This window comes from Cryptotermes secundus, unplaced genomic scaffold (assembly GCF_002891405.2).
Source record: "Cryptotermes secundus unplaced genomic scaffold, Csec_1.0 scaffold68, whole genome shotgun sequence".
Lineage (NCBI taxonomy): Eukaryota > Metazoa > Arthropoda > Insecta > Blattodea > Kalotermitidae > Cryptotermes > Cryptotermes secundus.
In genome coordinates, this window is record NW_019722422.1 from 486,486 (window position 1) to 509,799 (window position 23,314).

At 38.0% G+C, this 23,314-nt stretch overlaps 2 protein-coding genes across 11 annotated transcripts in view; one reads left to right on the forward strand and one right to left on the reverse strand.

Annotated features, from left to right (window-relative positions):
* Positions 1-334: 334 nt before the first annotated feature.
* The window catches only part of LOC111861268 (EGF domain-specific O-linked N-acetylglucosamine transferase), a 36,054-nt gene continuing 13,074 nt past the window's right edge, over positions 335-23,314 (reverse strand). Inside the window, exons 2-11 of one of the 9 annotated variants that reach the window (XM_023845701.2) lie at positions 14,479-14,690; positions 14,182-14,380; positions 7,550-7,743; positions 6,870-7,076; positions 6,571-6,719; positions 4,358-4,521; positions 3,472-3,746; positions 2,461-2,661; positions 1,394-1,527; positions 339-1,025 (exon numbers count right to left, since the gene is read on the reverse strand). In XM_023845701.2, coding sequence (XP_023701469.1) covers positions 911-1,025; positions 1,394-1,527; positions 2,461-2,661; positions 3,472-3,746; positions 4,358-4,521; positions 6,571-6,719; positions 6,870-7,076; positions 7,550-7,741 — 1,437 coding nt within the window. In that variant the 5' untranslated portion in view covers positions 7,742-7,743; positions 14,182-14,380; positions 14,479-14,690 and the 3' untranslated portion in view covers positions 339-910. The other 8 variants (XM_023845695.2, XM_023845694.2, XM_023845697.2 and 5 more) reach the window with 8 other exon arrangements.
* LOC111861266 overlaps positions 16,643-23,314 on the forward strand; it is a 26,773-nt gene continuing 20,101 nt past the window's right edge. The window contains exon 1 of one of the 2 annotated variants that reach the window (XM_023845690.2): positions 16,643-17,098. The gene's annotated coding sequence lies outside the window, so the exon portion shown is untranslated. Of the gene's footprint in view, positions 17,099-21,529; positions 21,710-23,314 lie in introns of those variants that run through there. The other variant, XM_023845691.2, reaches the window with a different exon arrangement.

Below are 23,314 nucleotides of genomic sequence, written 5' to 3' on the forward strand. Positions count from 1 at the left end.
AAAAAAAAAACAATAAAATAAAATAAAATAACTCTCTTAACAGGGACTTAAAATCCTTTCTGTTGAAACATTCCATTGATGAATTTATGTCCCTAAAATTTTAAAGTGAGCGTGTTATGGTTTTATGTTATGACAAATATCGTGTCCTCACTTAATCAATAAAAGAAAATGTTGGATGTTGGGTTTCTTTTGGTACTGAATTGTTGAAAGTGGGACGATGTATTGTATGATTGATTTGTATGAAATCTGTAGGTAATTAAGTTTCATAGTATTGCTGACTCATGTATGACATGTATGTTGTTTTAATATGTAGTAACTGACTTGTTCTATATCCAGAGGTTGCATCTCAAAATATGGATTCTCAGAACAAATAAACTGATTGATTGATACTTCAAAAGCATAATCATAGCTTAAAAGCATACCAAATGGGTGAAATGGCTGTTGAGTATGGCCATAATTGTAACGAAGCTCTAACCATCACTGCTTTGGAAATGTTTTCAAGCGATTCAATGCCTTGCCAATATATAAGTTTTAAAATATTCACAGCTGTCAAACGACTGTTTACCCAGGATATATTTTGCTCTCATTCATTAGTTATGGTTCTTTTTTGTATGCCATTTCAATAACACATAAGAAAATCCCTTACATGTGAAGGAATATGAATGGGGGTAGGGCAATAATTTTTCGCATGTTGTTTTAAGCATAACCGCACAACAATTTTACAGTTTACAGATGTTCAATTTACATAATTGAACAGACACATTTGTACTACAGCATTTACATCTTGATATATACAGAAGGATCTTCCCATAACAGTAAAAGTTAATAATCTCGGACATCCTTAGCATCAAAATATTACATTTAAAACAAATTTCTTTCAGGGATTGTTTTAAGCAGGTTTTGTCATACTTTATTTTCTCACCTCATCTTCTTGTATAAGTTTACTTTTATCTTGCCAAGTGACATATTTTACTCCCCTCAGTCTGGCCAAGTCTAAGTAACAATTTTCATCTTCACAGTTATATCTGGAATACAATTAAGATATGATTTAATATATCATGTATTATACATTAAAGGCTGACAAAATGCACAGAAGATCCATTAGAATGTTCCAGAAATGACATTTTCAATCCGTGAATAATGTGCACTACAAATCTTCTAACAAGTTTTACACTATAAACAATAAGTTTGTAAGCCTCTAAATATGTGTACAAATGAAGAAACAACAAGTTCAAGGCTGAATTAAGAAATTATGAGTACTAGATCTGTAAGTAAAATATGGTAGATTATGACATACTGTGCAGAGAGAAGGAATCAAATTAAAAGTGCAAATTCGCAAAATTGTATAACTTCATACAAAAATAAACAGTAATGACTTTGCATTGAAACATACAATTCAAATAGCACAGCCCAATCTGGTAAGAACATCAAATGGGATAGGCCAGCTCCATGAATTCCAATGAAAATATCAGTGTTATATGTACTTTCTAACTGTTTCTTGAAGTCCATATCCCTGTTGTAGACAACCTATGAAGAAACACCAATTTATTAATTTCATGTTAACTATGAGATTTACAGAATTTCAGTTAAATGAAAACCATAGCAATGCTCTATCAGCTAATGTTCAAACTTACCTTGGTTGTTTTTTGACACAATGGAATAAAAGGAGGTAAAGTTATCCTTGCACCTAATTAAGCATCACGCCATTAAGATGTATATGGGAATAAAGTATAGCTCCATGCATTCCTGATCTGGGCAGTAAGATGGAAGTGAGTGGTTAGCGTCACACCCTGGCTGTTTTATCCTGTGAAGGAGACCTTATTACCCATTGAATAGGCCCCATAACCTGTTCGGATGCTGTACACAATGAGAACACTCTTGTGACTGCCAGGAATCACAGCCTGATTCCTCAGTCACTAAGTCCATGGCCAAGGCCGCGCCACAGCTCAAGCGGTTAGTCACTGGCTTCCCACCACGGTGGCCCAGGTGGCTTGATCCTGGGTCTGGTAAAGACGGATTTGTGGTGGACAAAGTGGTGCTGGGGCAGGTTTTCTCCGAGTACTTCGGTTTTCCCTGCCAATCTTCATTCCACCAATTGCTCCACAATCACCCTCACCTATCATCTGGGGCTGGTACAATAGGCCAGAAGTGGCCACAGTACAAGTCCATGGCCTAATCACTGTTCTAACTTAGCTATCCTAGCTCCTTTTAAGGGATACACTGAAGGTACTGCAAGCTTAAATAAAAATGAAATTTAAACTGACTACCTGGCAATTTTAACTTTAAATACTTAAAGTATGCAAACTAAGTGAAGTTTGTTGGGAAATTGACATGAAATGTCAATGTTCTGCCTTTCTCTGTTGTGTCCACTTGGAGTGTGCGTGCAGTAAATACTTCTTTGCATACAAATAGAGTATAAAGTATAGATAAACAGAAATAATAAAAAAAAAACATACTTACCCTTTTTACAACATAATCAGGATTCTTCTGTAACCCTTCAATAAGTTCCTTTTCATTTAAAATTCTCCTGTACGCGGTATCTCGGGACAGTAATGTAACATGGATTTTTCTATCTGAACGCTTATGTACAGGTATTCTTAATCGATGCAGGATATGTTTTGAGAATGCATGGAAGAGGCCACTCTTCTCACATCCCCAGATCTGTAATGATGTGAAATGTTATAACACAGCATTTCTGATGAAATGCAAATTTAGAGTTAAAGTTGTCTCAGTACTTAATTAAATAGGCACCACACCATGAAGATGTATCTCCACATTAGGCATAAATAAAACTGGTACCTTTGAAGTGTTTCAGATTTTATTAAAAAATACAAAATTTATGTTAGCATACAGTACACACAATTTTTCATTTTCAACATGCAGGGATGGATTTTTGCATTTGTAAATGCCTGCCAGCTAAGAAGTCACATCCATAGTAAATAATTTTCTTATATCAAATACAGCAACTCCTTATCTCAGCAAATATTTATCAAAGAAATTAACTACCTTTATTGTAAGAAAGAATGGTCAAACTGATTCTTTCAAAACATGCCACTCCCAAGTCTAGAAAACACTGCACATATGACTGCTCTGTAGGTTTATCCGTTGTTAACTATCACTTAGTGCTCATTAACTATTAATTTATTACTATTTTATTCCTAAAATAAAGTTATTCTGAATATCAACAAATATTTCACACAGCACCCCAAATGTATGCTATAATACTGTTCATGTCTCTTAATATTTCTGTTCATATTCTAAACATATAAATATATTAATACATAACTTGTGACATACAAAGTAAAATTATTATTATGAAGAAATCCTTCTTCTGGGATGTGGCGCTGTGTAGAAATTGTGTTAGCCAATGTTGGTTAACACAATTTTACATGGCGCCACATCCCTGAAGACAGCTTTCTTCAGTCACTGCCATGAAAACCTCAAATCTTACATAAAATTATTATTACTCACAATAGGCGTGTTATAATAAAGGCCAAAAATCATCCTGGGCAGTAGTGGAAAAACAAGGTTCTTGAAGCACACAGTTTCTCCGCGGAATGTCTTAAGGTCCCATATGGGATGTGACGTAAAAGCTTCCCACACTGCTCTAAAACTGGACTGGTACGTGTAAGTTTCCCATATTAAGATGTGAACATCAGTTGAAAAAGTGCTTGGATGTGAAGAGTTGACATGCAGTGATGTATATAAATTAAAAAAATCACAGAAATGATGGTACATGTTGACTGCTGCAACCAAAATGAGGTTAATTTTCATTCTTTAATTTAATAATTAGTACAACATTTAATTTTTCACAGTGAGGGTTGGGACTGATATTTTCTAATCTTGGAACAATCTAACACTTTTACAACATGTTATGTATGTTCCCTGTGGTCAAGACATTTCTTGACCACCTGAGAAAATACACACATTTCAAGAAATGTCCTTTGCCATGGAGTTAGTCACGTAAAGGTTACTTCTTGGTATAATGATGTGGAATAATAGAACAAAACAGTATAATGACAGTGAAACTTAGAGAAAACTGTTATGACTTGCATCATTTCATGCTAGCTAAATTACACTTAAAAACTATGAGGCAGAAACAGATGGAAGCCTAAGCTAAAGAGAACCTCAACTCAGCGGCAATAGGTAAGGGTTGGAGACAATAGAACTCTTTCAGGATTATGTTCAGTGCTTCAGCTTCAATTCAGCTGCATTGAAAGACTATTAAATATCACTTTAATGTTCAGTGTTGAGCACAGTTTTATATATATACACACACGTAGTTTAACCATCCAATTTTACTGTCAAAAATATTTTTATATACCATATTCTTTAAAAATTGAAAAGTTCCACTTACTTGCATCAATTTTTAATATAAAAGTAGGTTTCTCTATTGTAATATCACAGTCTTTCTCCATAATTGGCCGCCTTTGTAGTTCAGTAAAATAACGCAACTCTGGTCCCCATGATTGCAATGGGCTAATCTGATCACATTCATTTTCTAACCTGGATTTATGTAGCCTGAAAACATGGTGGAACAGAGCATCTTCATTTTTATATTGTAGTCTGCTGAAATATTATGCCAAATAACCTTGTACTTGGTTCTCAAGGTGAAGATGGAGGCAGCCAGTTCTTCCAATACTGGTAACCATTCACCGATAACTTGTTGTCCTAACATACCAAATCACAATCTAACATTTCCATCATCATAAAAACCTTAACTTCATACAGAACACATCCACATTTGTCTCAAGCATGATACTTGATAGGTGTGCAGATATATGCCATTAGTTTCTTAAGAATGGCACTGCTCCATACAGTTAGCCCACAGAGCCACAGTTCCAGCATAAGCATCCTGAAGATAGCTGTCTTCTGGGATGTGATGCCACGTTTTGTCCATGTTCTGGAGGAATGTGCTGCCTCCATCTTCAGGACAGAAAATTAAGTAGAGAGAAGTATCCTGACCAGTTACATACAGCAATTTTAATTTCAGTCATTACCTTCTGCAAATAAGAGAAGGTGAAGTGACCATGGACTCAATAAGTGACATCCTAGTATGTGTCTGGAAAAATGAAGGGAAACAAGAACAGGCAAATGAGCCCCTGGCTATGGCAGTTGAAATATACGAGTACACTTGATTTACACATGATATGAGTGTATTATTTAGGTACATGCAAAGGCCATGCCATAGCTCAAGCGGTTAGTCGCTGCCTTCCCACCGCGGTGGCCTGGGTTCAATCTTGGGTCTGGTCAAGTGGGATTTGTGGTGGACAAAGTGGCACTGGGGCAGATTTTCTCCGAGTACTTCAGTTTCCCCTGCCAATCTTCATTCCACCAAATTCTCCATCATCATAATCACCCGGGGCAGGCTACAATAGGCCAATCAGTGGCTGCCGTGCTGTGTGGACCCAGTTGGACTCCACCCCCCCCCCTCACTTAGCAAATTAAAAAAAAATAGGTACATGCAATGAATTTACTGTAAATCAGCAAGATGGAAGGGTAATCAGAGGAGCTATGATAACACATTTCATGGCAAATCCATTGATATATTACTATCAGCTACTACTGATTTTCTTGAAATTGCATACCCAGCAGGCCCAGCAGTATAACACATGCAGTCACAGGAGCAAGACACAATATAAAGCACAATACACACACGAAAATAGAAAGAGTGCTCCGACAGAAGAGGATAGATGTGACTCGAGTAGTGAGATACGACGTAGGAAAAATCCTGAACAATTTTAATAGTTAATATTTATCAACATATATGATAAATATATATTTTAATTATTTTAATATGAAGACGACAAGGCATGCAGTGAACTAGTTTAACGTTAATCGAATAAGCACCTGAAGAAGGCACTTTTGTGCTGAAACATGTAGTGCGAGAGAGAGGAGTGAGGTAGATAAGTGTATGCACTAGAACACGGTGAAATAAATCATGGACTTAAATCAGTGCAACAGGACGCTAAAATATAACAGTGCTACAGTAACTTGGTGAAATCATGAACAATACATAAAGTATGCATGTTTCTTATTTCTTGCATACATTTGGTTCTCGACATACAAACGCTCAGCATAAAAACATCTGTACATACAAATGGCATAAGAACTGTTTACTTATATTCCAACTTATTTGTCTATGGATGTGTAAAGTGCTCTTTAATATTCATTTGTGAGGTACATACAATATACAGTATTACACATCAATCATTTTAATTATAAGTTCAAGTGCTCAGATACTGTTAGTTACACTATTTATTATAGGAAAAAAGCACGTTTTAACTTAACAATGACTCATCTTACAAACAGGGCTTTGGAACATAACCTGTTTATAAAGCAAGGATTAGGTGTACCTGGAGAACAAATCTGAATTTTTGATTCTTTTATAAAACAGTTCCTCTGATTTTCAGTAAAACCCATTTCCAGTTGACTTGCCAGATAGGACAGGTGAAGTAAAAGGAGACTTTTTATGTACTTTTATGGTGCCACAATTAATCCACAATCCAGAACTTGACATCTGAGATATGATTATTACAATTATTATAAAAGTTCAATTCTATAGCTCACCGACAGTAACCTCCAATTTGACCTTCTTTTAGAACATCCATCTTATACCGCAACTGTTCTTTGCGTGAAGATAAATCTGTAAAGTTTAACATGAGGTTTCGGCCTCTACAAAATCGAAGATGTTTTGTACATTCAAGAGAAGAATCTTCCTGAAAAGTAACAAACAGGCATATTACATACTTTCATTTTTAAAGTATGCCTTTTAAAATAACAAATTACAAGTATACAAATTGTGTAAAAGAAATGAAGATTATTAAAAATATATATTCTAAAAGAAGGAAACCATTCATAGTAACTACCATAAACGTTGGTTCACACATGACCATCATTTCTTGCCGCTGCTCCTGTACATAGCCAAAACCTCCCTGAGTATAGAAAGTTTTAAGCTGATCTAGTTTTGTTTTAACCCAACCCTTATGATCTCCAGGACATGAGGGCATGGAATATGAATCTTGGAGTTTACATCCTTGTTCATAACCCCAACAAGCTTTTTGATTAAGCTGATCCTGTAAAAGAAAATTTTCTTGTGTTAGCAATTTCATTCCCAAAATAGCAGTTCATCTTAGTTATGTTTTATTTCCACTTATGACAACTGTGACTGATTTGTATTCATGGAGCAACAACTTTTGGCCACTGCTAAAACATAAATTTTCAATTATTTCAGACATATTTAATATCAGCATGTTCTACTTTTAAGATGTCAGAGTGACCTACTTTAAAAGTAATAGCGTGTATACGGCTATAAGTGCATTCACTTCTTCTTAATGAAGACCCCCATTCACACAAAATATCTACCATCCACAGTTCAAGGAAGATGAGAATGACTTTTATCTTCAGTTCATCTGATAGGAACTTCACTTTGAAGTCAACATTCTTCTGTTTCATTAATGGTTTAGTAATATTAAGATGGTATCAATACAAATAATTCTGTAGATTCAAGACTTCATAAATGTTACACATATGTAAAGTCAACACTTACTTTATATGGACATGCTGAATCTAATTTACATTTCTCAGCTACTTCAGGGTAACTGTTAAAGTAGTACGGAATATGTTCTTCAGGTAGGTTAATCTCGGTGAAATTATATGCCACACTCCACTGATAATTCACAATGATTAGACTCAGATAAAGTTTTGTTAAAGATGAAACTTGATATTCAACTACAGGCATGTCTGAAAAACATTTACATGTTTATGACTTAACTTAAACATTTTTACAGTAAAATGTTGGGACTAACAAACTTCCAGAGCTAAATGCAGTCTACCAAATACCAAACTGTGCATTTTATATGTCATAACTTAACTATTCAATGAAATGTATTTGTATTTCACCATGTAGAAATATATGTATCTATATTCATTATTCTATTTGCACTTATATTATATATTTGTATTTGTATTCATCACCAATATTATAAATTATGCTGTTAACCCGTTCGGATTACAAGAATTAAAACTGTAAGATGCACACTCAACGACGTATTTTTTCACTGCATTCAAATTCATAAACGCGGGATCGTAAAGTGCTCCGTTTACGTTCTGCTCTCTTTCTTTAGAAGCTGTTCTCCTGCTTCAAAAGACTCTCTAAACCAATTTTCCGTATATTACCAAATTTAACATTCCATGATACAAATTTACATATTTAGGTTAGAGACGACCAAACCAGACGAGAATGGCCAACTTACTTCAACAAAAATAGAAGACTGCATATGATACCAACAATTATTGACCTTTACCATATTAAATATTAATTTTAGGCTCTGTTAAAACAATAATTATTATTTTACAACAAATAACGAATAAAATCCCTGTTATTCATGACACTTTGCGTCAAAACGTGTCCACCGTGTCGGCCACAGGTGTCAGTGGGTGACAGCTACACACCTGTCGAACATATCGCAAATATCGAAGACGCTGCAGCCATCGATAATAATCGGCAACACCACGAACTGTGAAGTGATGTCGGCGAAGACCGGTTTAAACAAACTGCAAACACATTTCGAAGGCAAAGTGAATGATTCGTCAGGTAGAGCAGCAGCAGTTTTGTTGTTTGCAGTTTCTTTAAAAAAAAAAAAATCCTTCCTGTAAGTTACATATTTTTGGAATTATCTATGACTATTTGAGACCCTACGTTCAACGTTGTCCCACCTCAGCAGTTCGCACTACATATATTAACATTAGAAGCTAAACAGTATCCACAGAGAACATTTTATTTTGCTTCTGACTAAATTTCCTTGAAATCCACGAAAACCTCTGTCAGCACACCCGAGGTCTTTCTTGCGCTTTGAGGCTATAGCGGACAAATTTAATTAATTTACTTCTAAATGCATATGGAACTTGTACCTTGCGATTAGTTCTTCACCGAACAAAATAAAATCAATGACAACACTAATAGATATGAAAAACAAGAAATCTGTGCAAGAGAAATATAGGCTTATGAATTCGACTTGTAATTCGGTTTACAGCTGGTATTGTTAAACTTAACATTAATGCGATCCATCTGTTTCAAGAGTTGTCCACAACCAAACAGAAAATCTAGAATAAGCAGGGCAGAGATCACTTGGAAGACATGGGTACAGACAGGAGGATAATATTAAAATTAATCCTGAAGAAATACGGGCGGGCGAGGACTAATACAGTGTAGCTCAGGATATGGATCAGTGGCAGAATCTTGTGAACACGGTAATGAACCCTTGGGTTCGAGAGAAAGCAGGGATATTTTGACTGGATGACCACTAGCTTCTCGAGGACTCCGATTTGTGGAGTTCGGGCGAAGTGTGCCATCTGCACTTCACTGTTTGGATAAAGCTGTGAGGCGGGTCAGTCATATCGATCAGCCACATACGCACGCGCACATGCACAGTTGTTCCATATTTAAGGCCCCTACACACCAGGGCGATGGCGGTGGCGGTCAGATATTTCCTACAACTTATAGAATCTTTCAGACATGCAGCGATCTTGCGGGCAGAGTTCCGGACAGTGCAGCGTTCTACTCCGCGGTGGCGATCAGATGCAGCTTGTCGAGTTTGACCGCTGCCTGCGTCACTGTGTGTTAGCATGAACAATGAGTACAACAACAGAACTTCCTGAAGAAGTAAAATTACATAATATCTCCCTTATTTAGGCTCAGTAGATCATCAAAGCATTCAATTGGCATCCGAAAGTAAATATAGAATCGTTCTTCATGTTGTCGCAGTTGCCGATATTTTTTTTTATTTCTCCAATTTATTATACAATCTATCCAGCTATTTTGGATAATAAGTACTAGTTATGATGAGTATAAAAGTAATTTAACATGAAGAACGTGTTCCAATGAACTCGTTCTACATGTAATTTAACTAATTATAGTCAACTAGTTAATTGTTTTACAAAATTAGATAGCAAATCTGGTTAACAGTTCTGACGGTTTAAATCTGTGAAGCCTCCTGACTTCTTCATCGTAGAGGTGCGTCGCTAATGAATTCGGGTGCTTCCGGAGGCGTGCCTGATATTTTTTACTGGAGAGCGTGATTTCCTCGCGTACTGTTGGAATTCCCAGGTCCTTGTGTAGGACGAAGTTTGGTACGTACCATGGTGCGTTAACTAGTACACGCAGTACCATATTTTGGAATCGTTGAAGAATTTCGATGTTGGAGTTGCTAGCGGTACCCCATAAGGGTATGCCATAGGTCCATATCGGTTTTAGTATAGTTTTATATAATAGGATCTTGTTCTCTGTTGAGAGCTCCGAATGGCGTCCCAGCATCCAATACATCTTGTGGAATTTAGTTCTGAGCTGTGTGCGTTTGGTCTTGATATGTTTTTGCCATGTGAGTCTTTTGTCCAGGTGCATGCCAAGATATTTGGCGTCGTCTGCTTGTGGAATTTGAGAATTATTGAGTTGTACTGAAGGGCAGTTGTCATGTTTCATGGTAAATGTTACATGAGTAGACTTATCTTCGTTGGCCTTCATGCGCCATTTGTTGAGCCAATGTTGGATGTGATTAAGGTGATTTTGTAGGTGCAAGGAAGCGATGAGGGGGTTGCTGTGTGACGCCAGGATAACTGTGTCGTCAGCAAACGTGGCTGTGGTTGTTTGTTGAGTTGTAGGGAGATCAGATGTATAGAGCAAGTATAAGACAGGCCCCAACACGCTGCCTTGGGGTACACCAGATAATATTGGATACAGGTCTGTGTATACTTCCTGCTGTTTTATGAGGTAGTACCTTTGTGTGAGATAGGATCGCAGTGTGGCATACATTTGATGTGGTAGTGCTTGTTTTAATTTGTAGCATAATCCCACATGCCATACCTTGTCAAAAGCTTGACTGATGTCAAGGAACACTGTTGAGCAGTAGCGTTTTGCTTCGAGAGCTTTGTTGATTGTGTTGACCACCCTATGGACTTGTTCTGTGGTGGCGTGTCTGTTTCTGAATCCAAATTGATGTTTAGGGATTAAGCTTTGGGCTTCCAATACCGGATTAAGTCGTTTCAGGAGTAATTTTTCCAGTACTTTAGAGAGGACTGGGATCAAGCTTATTGGTCTGTAGGATGTGACTTCTGTTTTGTTTTTTCCAGGTTTTGGGATCATAATGATTTGTGATACTTTCCATAGTGATGGATAGTATTCTAGTCTTAACACAGCATTGAATATATGCGTTATTTTTTGGATGCATGTTTTCGAAATTTCTTTTAAGACTTTCCCTGTGATTAAATCAAATCCAGGAGCTTTCTTTGGATTTAGATCCTTTTTGATGATTGACTCGACCTCTTTGTATTTGAAATTGCGCATAGGTTGATGCATCTGATAGGGAGCGTCAAGGTAATTATGGATTTCATTTTCTTCAACTGGTGTAAGTTTAGGGCCATATGGTTGGAACACTTTGGAGAGATGTGTGGCGAATGTTGTGGCCTTCTCTTGGTTGTTTCGTGCCCAGTTTCCGTCGGCAGTTTGCAGTGGTGGTACTAATTCCTGAGGTCTGTTCAGTTTCCGTGTTGCTTTAAAGAGTGAGTAGTTGGTGGTGTCGGTTGCGGTTAATCCTTTGAGGTGCGCCTGGATATGTTCGTTTTTGAGGTGATGAAGTAGATTTTTTAGGTCTTTAGCTTTTTTGTTGAATATTTTTCGGTCAGAGTCGGATCTGGTGTGTTGCCATCTTTTGCGGGCTTTTCTTTTTTCCGCAATCTGTTGTTTAACGATAATTGGACATGTCTCCTTGAGGCAGTTTTCATTTCGGTCTGGGGTGGCTTGCCATGCTGCCGTTTGTATGGTTTTGGTTAGTCTCTCAACTTCAGAATCGATGTCGGTTTCTGTTTTTAGAGGAGTTTCTAGTACAACTAGTGAATCCAATATTTCGCGAAACAAGTCCCAGTCTGTATATTTGCTATGTAGAGTGGGTTCTTTCCTTTTTTTTTGTATTTGAGCATATAGAGTAACTATGATTGGGGTATGGTCAGATGTAAGGTCTAGACTTGATTCTACAAGGAATTTCCTTTTGTCTAGCCCTTTAGTAATACAAAAATCTATTATATCCGGTTTCTTCCTTCTATCAGTTGGCCAATATGTGGGTTGTCCCGTTGATAGGTAGTTGAGATTATTGCGTTTCATGGTGGCAATTAATTCCCGTCCTTTGACGTTGGTGAGTCTGGAGCCCCATTGCACATGTTTGGAATTAAAATCTCCTCCCACTAGGAAAGTATTGCCTAGTGTTTGAAAAAAGTGTTCAAAATCTTTGGTTTTGTTATTATATTTGGGCGGACAATAGATAGATGAGAGTGTTAATTCGCTGGAGTGTTCCTGGATGACTACGCTGGTAGCTTGTATATTTTCTTGTTGGTATTCTTCTCGTTCATAATGTTTGATGTTGCGTCTAATGATTATTGCTGTACCTGCATGCGCTGTGCCATCTGGGTGGTTTGTGTGGTATACATTGAAGTTTGGTATTGTGAAATAGCTCTTCTGTGTAAAGTGCGTTTCCGATATTAGCATGATGTCGATATTATTATGTAATAAGAATGTTTTGATTTCCTGTGCATGTTGTGCTAATCCGTTGGCGTTCCAGATACCTATTTTTAAGATTTGAGCCATTTCGAGGGTTTGTTGTTAGAGGCTGATATGATGTTAGATGAGTTTCTAGTTGATCTGTGTAGTTGATTCATCACACGTTGCGGACCAGCTAACTCGTTAGCTAGAGGCAGGACGATGGGTGGTTGTGTCATTAGGGAGTTTTAGCGATAAGGGCTGTTATTAGGTTGAGTAGAGTCCCCATTTGATCCATTAGCTGTTTCATCATTTGTTTTAATTCAGTGAATTCATGAACTGGTTGTGATGTTGTAGGTAGATTTGATTGATCTTCAAATGGGATTGGCTGTATCACCTGCGGTTTTGTGATTTGTGCATATGTAACACCCGGTTGTGTGACTCTTGAGTAGTTCGTCCGATCTCGCAATGTTGGATACAGTTTTTGTTGTAATTGTTTATGAACTATACAGCCGCGATAATTGGCTGGGTGGTGCTCTTTGCAGTTGGCGCAAATTACGTCGTCATCATGCGTTTTTTTGGACAGTCTTTGGTTAAATGATTTCTGGCACATTTAACGCAGCAGGGTGTGTTGTGGCAATAGTTTTTTGTATGCCCGTATTTCTGACACCTCATGCATTGGGGGATTTCACGTCTGGTATGTGGTGCCTCAAATTGGACACATGTATTTAAAAGTAACTTGATGTTGTATATATCTTTATTATTAGTTTGTGCCTTAAGGTCAACAAAGAACAGTGGCAAGGGTAAATTGGTGTGTCGTTGCTTGACGTTCCAAATGTTGGTAACTTCATGTCCTTCTTCCGCTAGACTGTGGGTAATTTCTTTGAGGTCAGTGGACGGATGTATGTTTTTTAGGACCACTCGAAAAGTTTTATCTTTTTTGGGTTTGTAGGTGTGGAATTCTGTGTTTTTTTCCATTAGTGCTTTGAGTATTGTACTATACACTTCACTCTTTAATGGCTGTATCTTTACTTGATCGTGTCTTATCGTTTTTGTGATGTAGCTATCTTTAGCCAGTTCATTCAGCAATTGAATCAGTGGTTGAATATGTTTGACACCGGTTACATAGATAGGTGGTGGCTTTGGTTCTTTGTTTGTATTGGCTGTCGTGGTCTCCATTTCTTCTGTAGGGAGGTTTTCGTATCTGTTGTGAGTAGGTGTTGGTTGGTCTAGCCAATAGGCTTGCTTTTTCTTTTGAGTCAGTCTATCTCCAGTTTCATCACTGTTTCTGTTTCGCTTCTTGCCATAGTGGACCGTTTGCCATTCATGTTTCTGATGATTTGGTAGTGGGGGATATTCTGCAGGTGATGACTGCTTAGGGTTGTTTATTGGTATGTTGAGTGGTGGTTGACTGCAGTACTTTGCAGCATTTGAGTAGGAATTGCGTTGTTGTATATTTTGTTGTGATAGCATAGGTAATGGTATATGCTGATATGGTGTTGTTGTAGCTTGATCCCTAGACAAGTTCATACTTGATGGTATAGTAGCTATGTATGGTAGTGAGCGTAGGCCCTAGGCCGTACTCTAGCAATTTTTATTTGAAGTTCTATTGCAGATGTGTTGTGTTATCTAGGTTTAATGAGTGATATAAGTACTTGCTATTTGTTGATGGTCGATAGTCTGGAGGCGCGCGCCCTGTTGCACTGACTATGTTCGCGATGGCAGAGCACACTGTGTACGTCCGTATCGCTCAACTTCCGTAGCGGAACTAATTGCCGATATAAAGTATGAAATTCTTCGTCAAGTTCACGAAGCAGATTAAGGTCGTGAATCTACGTTTTCTTGCGCTTCTTTCTGAGAAATATAATAATCAATATATATTAATTGTGATGTTAATATTTGTAATAACTTCTCAAATTTCTCAAATTGTGCACAATAAAAGGAATAATTACCTTGCTTGCTGCTGCTCCTCGTCATCAACTACCGCTGCCAAAAGTAACGCTTCTTCCAGACGAGATAATCGATGCATCGTTTACGATGTTGTGCTTACACGATTTTTCAAACTGATCGCTACCTCCGCGTTGTTGGTGTGAGAAGACTTTATCGCCACCGCCACCGCGATCGCTCTGGTGTGTGGGAGCCTTTAATCGTGGGTCATGTGATGCTGAATGAAATGAATAAAGAGTACAGCACTAAATGAGGCAAGAGTGTACCGACTGGTTGAAGAGAAAGCAGTCGTGATGCATCTGGTGGCATCATCCTGTTATTATCATAAGAACTTAGGAATACAATGAAATAACTCGAGATATCCGGTATCTAAGCTCGAAGCGTGAACGTCTCCAATATAAGCCAAAATTTACCGCTTGCTAGCCGCATGAAAAAATGTGTGTAGATACGTGCTATATCTATACATTTGTATTCATGTTTGTATTGTTAAGTTTGTTTGTACGCATGTAAGTGTATGTACTCGTACAGAATGGTCCAATTTAGTTTATTGGCTAGTAAATTGTACTCTAAATTAGTTAGAAATTAATTTTTATTGAATTTACAACTGTTTTTCGAAATGAGAATCTTCATGTCCAATGCAGAACTCACAACGCTGTGATGCCGTTTTCAAATTTACCAGTAAAGTGAGATCTGAACATTACCATTAGAACGAGAGGATGTTTTAGGTAAACTGACGTTTGGGCAGTTCTATAGGTATGTAAATATTGACGCTGATCATTCTGAGCCCTTATTTATTTGGATGATTATAGANTATGCACATACGAGTATATTTGTAAATTTGTGAATGAATGCCTTTTCCTCCTATAAGATACTTTTCTTTTGTGTAGAATTAATAAAAAAACAAGCAGCAATACGTAGCATGCATGTAGCTACTACCGATATACTGGCCTATGTCAATTCTAGGACAGTGACATGTTTCGCAAACTGTATATGGCATACATTTATTGTGTTTCTGGCCATTATCCATCATCCTGTTTTTATTTAAAATACACAGTGTTCCGGGCACTGGATTCTGCCACCGTCTTTAGCTGAAACCTACTAAGTCAGGCCGAATCGATAGAACTAGTCCCTATCCCCGAACATCAGTACCAAGACAAGACAGGATATGGTCACGTATTTGCTCCATACAAGAACTGCTGAGCCACAGAAACGGCCGCTGACAAGTAATACATGCACGTAACAACCGAAGAAATGGGTTATGCAGTTCATTTCTAGGCATTTTTCTATTGAACGGGGAATGGCGATCAGGAATTAGGTACAGGTTTCTTCACGCAAAATTAAGCAGTTTAAGGGTGAGGGCGCACCAAGGAAACTGACAAAGGCAACTCAGCCGCAGTTTCCGAGAACTCTTATCAGCCTGAGTTGAACACATGTTAAAGATAAAATTGATGGTATAAAGGACAGGTTCTACGAAGAATTAGAATATGTATTCGATAAATTCCCTAAATACCACATGAAAAATTTGTTAGGAGATATCAATCCCAAAGTAAGTAAGGAAGACATTTTCAAACCAACAATTTTGAATGAGAGTTTACAAGAAATTTGTATTCATAATGGAGTTAGAGTAGTAAACTTTGCCACATAAAAAAAAATTCCGTCAAAAGTACAATGTTCCCACATCGTAACATGCATAAATTTACTTGGACATCTCCTAATGGAAAGACTCTGTATTTTGAATCATAGAATGAAACTAATACACCCAAGTAGTTACTATAGGATTCTGACGATGGTGTATAACACACTGATATACTGGGTTTTTGGACTTTATCCATCGTCCTGCTTTTTAAGATAACTAAGAAAACACGACGTTTCGGAAACTGGATCTGTTTCCGTCCTCAGTGAAGGAAAACACCTATTCTGTTGGGTCCGTTAGAAAGAGTTAGCCTCAATCACTGGACCTCCAGTTTTTTATTAGTTATCTTAAAAACCAGGACGATGGATAAAGTCCAAAAACCCAATATATCAGTGTGTAAATACACCCACTAGGGAGCAGTATGTGTATACACAGGCCTACCATATAACATCCACATGACCGGCCGAAGTGTTGTTACTTCGGCCGGAATCCCAAGTCCACGTGATGCAAGTTTGTGATTAGAATGTTATTTGTATGTAGGCTATGGCGTTCCGGTTGATATGCAAGCGTAACCCTCGGCAGCATCATTAAGGATTAATCTGCTGTGATACAACGTTCGAAATTAAGTTTCAGCATAACACTATATATATGCATTAATAACAAACACTCGATTGATTGTTGGCAGGAATTTAGACAGTATTTTTTCGTTCATTGTCTTTTATTTACGACAATAATACAATATTACGTTTCTATGAAGTGAGACTATATCTCTATATTGTTATGGAACTAAAATGAAGTTGAAAAAATGAACGAGTTTCCTTCCGGAGATGATAAGATTAGTAAAAGAAGTGGGCATGTACAGAGTCCTTCGAAATAAAACAGTTTGGATGTGACTACAATGAGAATATAACGTGTCTTTGCGATGGTACCATAAGCATCTCACCGTGGAAACGAAATGTTCTTAAATAACGAATGTGCTACGGCTTGTACTCGTAAGTATTTAAGTTAAGTTTCTTTTTTATTTTAATATACGGTAATTATAAACTTAATAAAATGGGCAGAACATGTACAATTTATGAGGATCTAAGACAGGCATGCAATATTTTAGACCGAAAATTGCCATGGAAGAAATGCCTCAGGAAATGTGGGAGCAGTTGTGAGAATAATATTAAAACTGATCTTAAGGATTTCTAGATCGGAGCCGCTACTTTTCCATTCAAGTAGGTCATAAATTATCCTAACAAGGCTGAGTGGACCCCATTCCAGACCCACTATTACTCAGAAAATCTGGTAGCGCCGGGTATCAAACCCGGGACCTCTGGATCTGTAGCCAGGAACTCTGACCACTAGGCCACAGAGGCGGTCCTATCGTGAATAACGTAAAGATAATTTTGCCTCCATAAAATTACAGGAATGTCTCAAGAATAACTCTGCTCCAAAGAATGAGACAGGCGGTAGGTAGGTGAACTTAGCGGTTAGAAAACGAAGTTCGCTTGCGCATATTTTGAGACCCCCTGTGGCTTTGCTAAACAGTAAAATACTTCTTTCGCGCATTTTTCTTTTCAATCAATTTTCTCCAGTACTTATTACGTTGGCGGGCCACGCGGTAGCGCAGTTGGTTGAGGCACTATGCTACAAGCCGGAAGGTAGCGGGTTCAAGTCCCGACGAGGTCATTGGATTTTTTTCATTTGACCTAATCCTCCAAGCCGCACTATTTCCCTGGGATCGACTCAGCCTCTAACAGAAATGAGTACAAGGAATGTTCCTGGGGGGTAAAGGGCCGCCGGCGCGTAAGGCTAAGAACCTCACCGCCATCTGTGAGCCGATTATCTAAAAAATGTGGGAACCTTGACGTCTCACAACCCTATGGGCCTCCACGGCCTGTTACAGGGATACCTTTACTATTTTTACTTATTACTTTGACTATACGAAATTGAGGAATACACTCAGAGACTACTAAAACAATGATATTTCTTTAATCTTGTACACATTTCCATATATGTGAACATCGTAACTAGTACTTAAAATTTGGTGTCCTACAAGAAACAGAAAATGAATTCTCATTAAGGTCAGATTTTGAAACCGGAAGAATATCACATCACATTAATACAACATTATTTTTAGCCTTGAATTGATATTAAGAAGACTAAGGCATGTTACATCAAATGCTTTGCATTATTAATTGCTGCAGCCTTTCTGTACAGTGACACCCTTAGTCATTAAGCGGGTTGCCAAGCAACGAAAGAGGAGGGTCAGGGTTTTGTGTACAGTGGAAAACTATGGCCATAGCTCAAGCGGTTAGTCGCTGGCTTCCCACCGCGGCGGCCCGGGTTTCATCCCGGGTCTGGTCAAGTGAGATTTGTGGTGGACAAAGTGGCGCTGGGGCGAGTTTCCTCCAAGTACTTCGGTTTCCCTTGCCAATTTTCATTCCACTAAATTCTCCAATATCATAATCACTCGAGGTAGGTACAATAGGCCAGTCAGTGGCCGCCGTGCCGAGTGGACCCAGTAGGACTCCACCCACCGCTAAGCGATTTTTTTTAATTTAAAAGTGTAGTCCTTAGTAGTCGGGGGCGGAAACTCGGAGGTGGGAAGGAAGCATTACATGTTAAAGGTGTGATCCTTTTATGTGACACTGAAATCGAAGACACTTCATAATTACCCACAATGAACGGGTATATAAAAGATGTTAAGTTGGCAGATATGGTCTCCCGAAGATCTGAATGTTAATACAGGTTCTCCTGCCAATTTCAGTGTAATTCACCAACCAATCCTCAAATTCGGGTTCACTTCCTCACAATCCATTGGTTAAATATATTAACGACGCAATGCGGAGAAACGGAAGAAAAAGAGTAATACTAAACTACTTAATAGCTAAAGGAAAACGAAACCAGTCGTTGCCGGAAACGAACTTCTTTAACTCTAGTGAAAAATATGTGTAACTCTTTAACGGAATTTGAGGGCCAGCATCAGCCCACCTATCCCCAGTTGATAAATGCTGCCCGCTGCAATACATTTGTGGCACTTCCAGGTGCAGTAATGCCAAAAAATGTATCGGGAAGTGGAGGTATAAGCCCAACATTCTTGACCTCGGCACTGAATGGAGGTGAGTGGTCAGCTTCACTCCTTTGCCACGTTATGCCTGCGGAAATATATCCTGATACCCATAGGACAGGAGGCTGGATGTTATGGAGAAGGGAAAACCCTTTTCCCTGCCTGCAATCGAACCCTGGCCCTCCAGACCGCAGCTCGTCGCTATACCATCTGAACTATCCCGGTTCAGCAAATAATACATCGGAAGTAATATTATTTAAAACTTGAATGTATGATAATTATAGCGTATTGTTCTGAACGCCCGCTGTAATCAACCTCTGACTCTGTAACAATTGAATGACTGAGCTACAATGATGCGTAACTAATGTCCGTCGAGGAGATGAAATCCCATGCGATTATATTCCGGAATGAACACTCAGTGTGTCGCCATCTTGGTCCAAAGCTTGTACCAATCACTGTTTACGTACAGTATTGATTTTGTGCCTGGCCCTACGTAAGCAAGAACAGGAGCCAGTCGTGAATCACGTGATCATGTTGATATGTATGAAGGAAAACCGTAACGTCTGTGTAAAACGTCTACAAGGGTACGAAAGACGTCAGCGAGATTTCTGGCATGTGTTTGATTCCTACTGTACGTTGAAAATAGAATCTGACGACTTTCTACTGATGATGTAACAAAATGCAATGATGCAAAATGGCGATGATGCAACTTCAAAGATATTTCAGACACAACATACACGAGCAAAGAACTTATCACAGCAGATTCACAAATATTGATCTTTTACGGGCAACAGAGACAGAACCATTGGCTGCAGTGTTCTAGTTAACTGAAACACAACCAACAGAGGCGCTAGTGTTCTCGTCTTAATTATATAGAAATTAACTCAAACTGAAGACTTCACGATCAAAAACAACGTTCATCAAACTGAAGTATTCGTACCCCTAGAGGCATCAAAGCGGTTTGCCAGGGTTACCATAATTACTCCGCCTTTTTCAACAATTTCATCGAAAACCCATCGGTGGGTGTCACTTACATCTGCAATCGACCCAGAGTAAGCCTATACGTATGACAATGTAGAGTAATGATCACTCATAATTACTGGCTTGATGAGCTTTGTCCATCTTGTGGCAGTCTACAAAACTATAAAATGTTAAGTTTCGGAAGTTGTATCTATTTCTTTCCTCATGCGAGGGTAGGTACACCTACTCCGTTGGATCCCTCGGAAAGAACTAACCTCAGTCACTCAGGCGAGGGTGGAGACACCTACTCTTTCGGATCCCTTAGAGAGAGCTAACCTCAGTCACTCAGTTTAGGGTGGAGAAACCCACTCTTTCGGATCCCTTAGAAAGAGCTAACCTCAATCAGTCATGTGAGGAGAAGACACTGAGTTGGGTCCCTTAACCTCCAACAACAAAACACGGGGGAAGTTCTGTGATGGTTTGGGCAGCAACATTGTGGTATAGCATTCTGTTGGTCCCACTATTACAATTCTAGGCCGAATTACTGCAAGAGGTCACGTGGACAGGTGGGTAATCAGGTGCATCCTATGATTTCCGAATAACGATGCAGTTCTCCAAGACGACAATGTCCCCGTTCACACAGCTGCAATTATTAAGACATATTTTGAAGAGCATGAATCCAAACTGCAATGTCTTCTCTGGCCAACACCATCACCAGATTTGAACATCATTGAACCACTCTGTCAGTTTTATGGATTAGAGCGAGGAACAAATTCCCACCTCAGAAATCACTAAAGCAACTTGAAAATGTTTTTCAAGACGAATAGTATAAAATTCTGCTAGAGACTGCTCGAGACTTGTACGAGACTTTTCCAAGAAAGGCTGTGGTTTTATTGAAGGGAAAGGGGTGGTGCATTACCACATTAATAAAGAAATATGTACAGTATCATTAGTGTTTTCATAACTTTGTTCAACCCCTCTATGAGGCGTGTCCATGGGGGCCGAGTCCCTGAGAAGAAACTATATGATCTGGTACTCAAGAAATTCCCAACATTTTATGGAACCCAATGGTTCATAGCCGTGTTCACAAGAATCAACAACCAGCCCTTCTCCTGAGTCGGATTCTTGCAACAGTTTTCAGTGAACCTGCCTTAAGAAAGTGGAGTACAAGTTAAAGAACACCACCATAAATCACTATCACAACGTGAAATTTATTTCCGTTTCTCTGGGGTAATAATCGTACACAAATTTGTTTGTTTGTAAACAATGTCAGTTTATTCTGCTAGAAAGGAGAATGCAATATTACCATGGCAACAAGGGTTGGTGGTGTGTAGGAGAATGGCGCACGCTCAAGCCCTTAACTGCTATGGAATATTGGCCTGTCAGTATCCCGCGCAGTTGGGCTCAAGTGGCAAGCGGGGATGGGCCTGAGAGCCCCGGGCAGACGCCCGCTTCTGCACAAACATATTATTGTGCCGCTATATGGATTATCTATAGCATGAGCTTGCAGCCACTGTTCCGCCTTCTGCTATAACACCTTGCTACTCAAGATCTCTCTGTTGCTGCTGTGTGGTCAGTTCCATTACATGTGAGTATGAATATACACGCGACGTCTCTCACAAGATGTCTCGATTTTAATTGATTCTTTCTTCTGAAATTCCCCCCTACCGTGCAAGTTACACTGCACTTTCTATCACGGAACTATTTACAAATTGCAAATTGTACTTGTTGCAACTTGCAATTAAGCTGTACAGTGCATTTTTAATTGACATAATTTTGTTGTGAATGTAGCCTAATATTAGAATTTATGATGATTATTACTATTAACTTAATGTATGATGAAGTGTTGGCTAACAGCTAAATCCTCTGTCAGTTACTCAGCATAGACCAATATAAATAATAATAATTCAATTCAATTCGTGTTTATTTACGTGTAAACTTAACAACACAGTGGCCAATTACAAATTAAGCACAAGTGCGTAGAAGTACACAAATATAACAAACAAAATACAAAATAAAGCGGTCTATATACTGGTAATAAATTGATAATAATTTCATGAAAAATTAAAGTTATCATTAAGAGGCGAGAAAAATATAATAATAATAATTCGATTCGTGTTTATTTATGTGCAAACTTAACAGCACAGTGGCCAATTACAAAGTTAGCACGAGTACATAGAAATACACAAAAATTAAAGAGCAAAATAAAAAATATGACAGTCTATACAATATCAATAAATTAGTAACAATTCCAAGAAAAGAAAAGAAAAGAAAACAAAAAGAAAATGATTTAGCCTTAACAGGCGAGAAAAATAAAGTAAGTACATTTCGAATGGTTATTCCATTATGTGATGAGAAAGGACAATACACATACATACACACACAGAAGTTAATAATAATAATAATAACNTAGAATGAGTACATAGAATTACATAAAAATAATTAAAAAACAAATAATAATAATAATAATAATAATAATAATAATAATAATAATAATGACAGTAATAACAGCAAACTATCTCATTGTACCAAGCTATAGAATTACCAATATTTCATATATTCGATATATGTATATATAGGCCCCAACTTACGACGTATAGCCGCAGGTCTACTTGTAAAATAAAAAATGTAGGTCTAGGTGAAGAGATGTTCAAAGTTTTGCCTATTTAGTGACAGTGTGTTAACTTGAAAGATTGTACAGTTCTGAACGAGGACTAACAGTGGAGCGCTGGACGAAATTGTTATCTATTTTACAGCGTTATGCGGACATTTTGATTAAGGATCCCGATAAAGTGATGCTCGAGTTTCGAAAAGTATCTTGCATATAATTACCGGCGTCATTATTACTGACAGCGTCTTAAATTATATGATTTAAAGATAAAGAAAGGCAAGAATATAACTAGAGTCATTTTGAGAACCATTGGTAAATGTATAAAAATCAGTTACTTCTTCCATAAATTAGTTTTTAGTCATGGATATACGTACATTACTGAATTATTTCAGATTATATATGTAAGGAGGAGAAAGAAACTCTGTTAGTACATTGCATATACAGTAAAACTTGGTTATAGCAACTTCGGTTTCTGCGACACCTTGTCTATTGCGTCAAATATTCAATGGTACGAACTAATTCCTCATAAAGCAACTGTTTTTATACCTTGCTTAGTACGACATGCACAAATGCATCAACCTC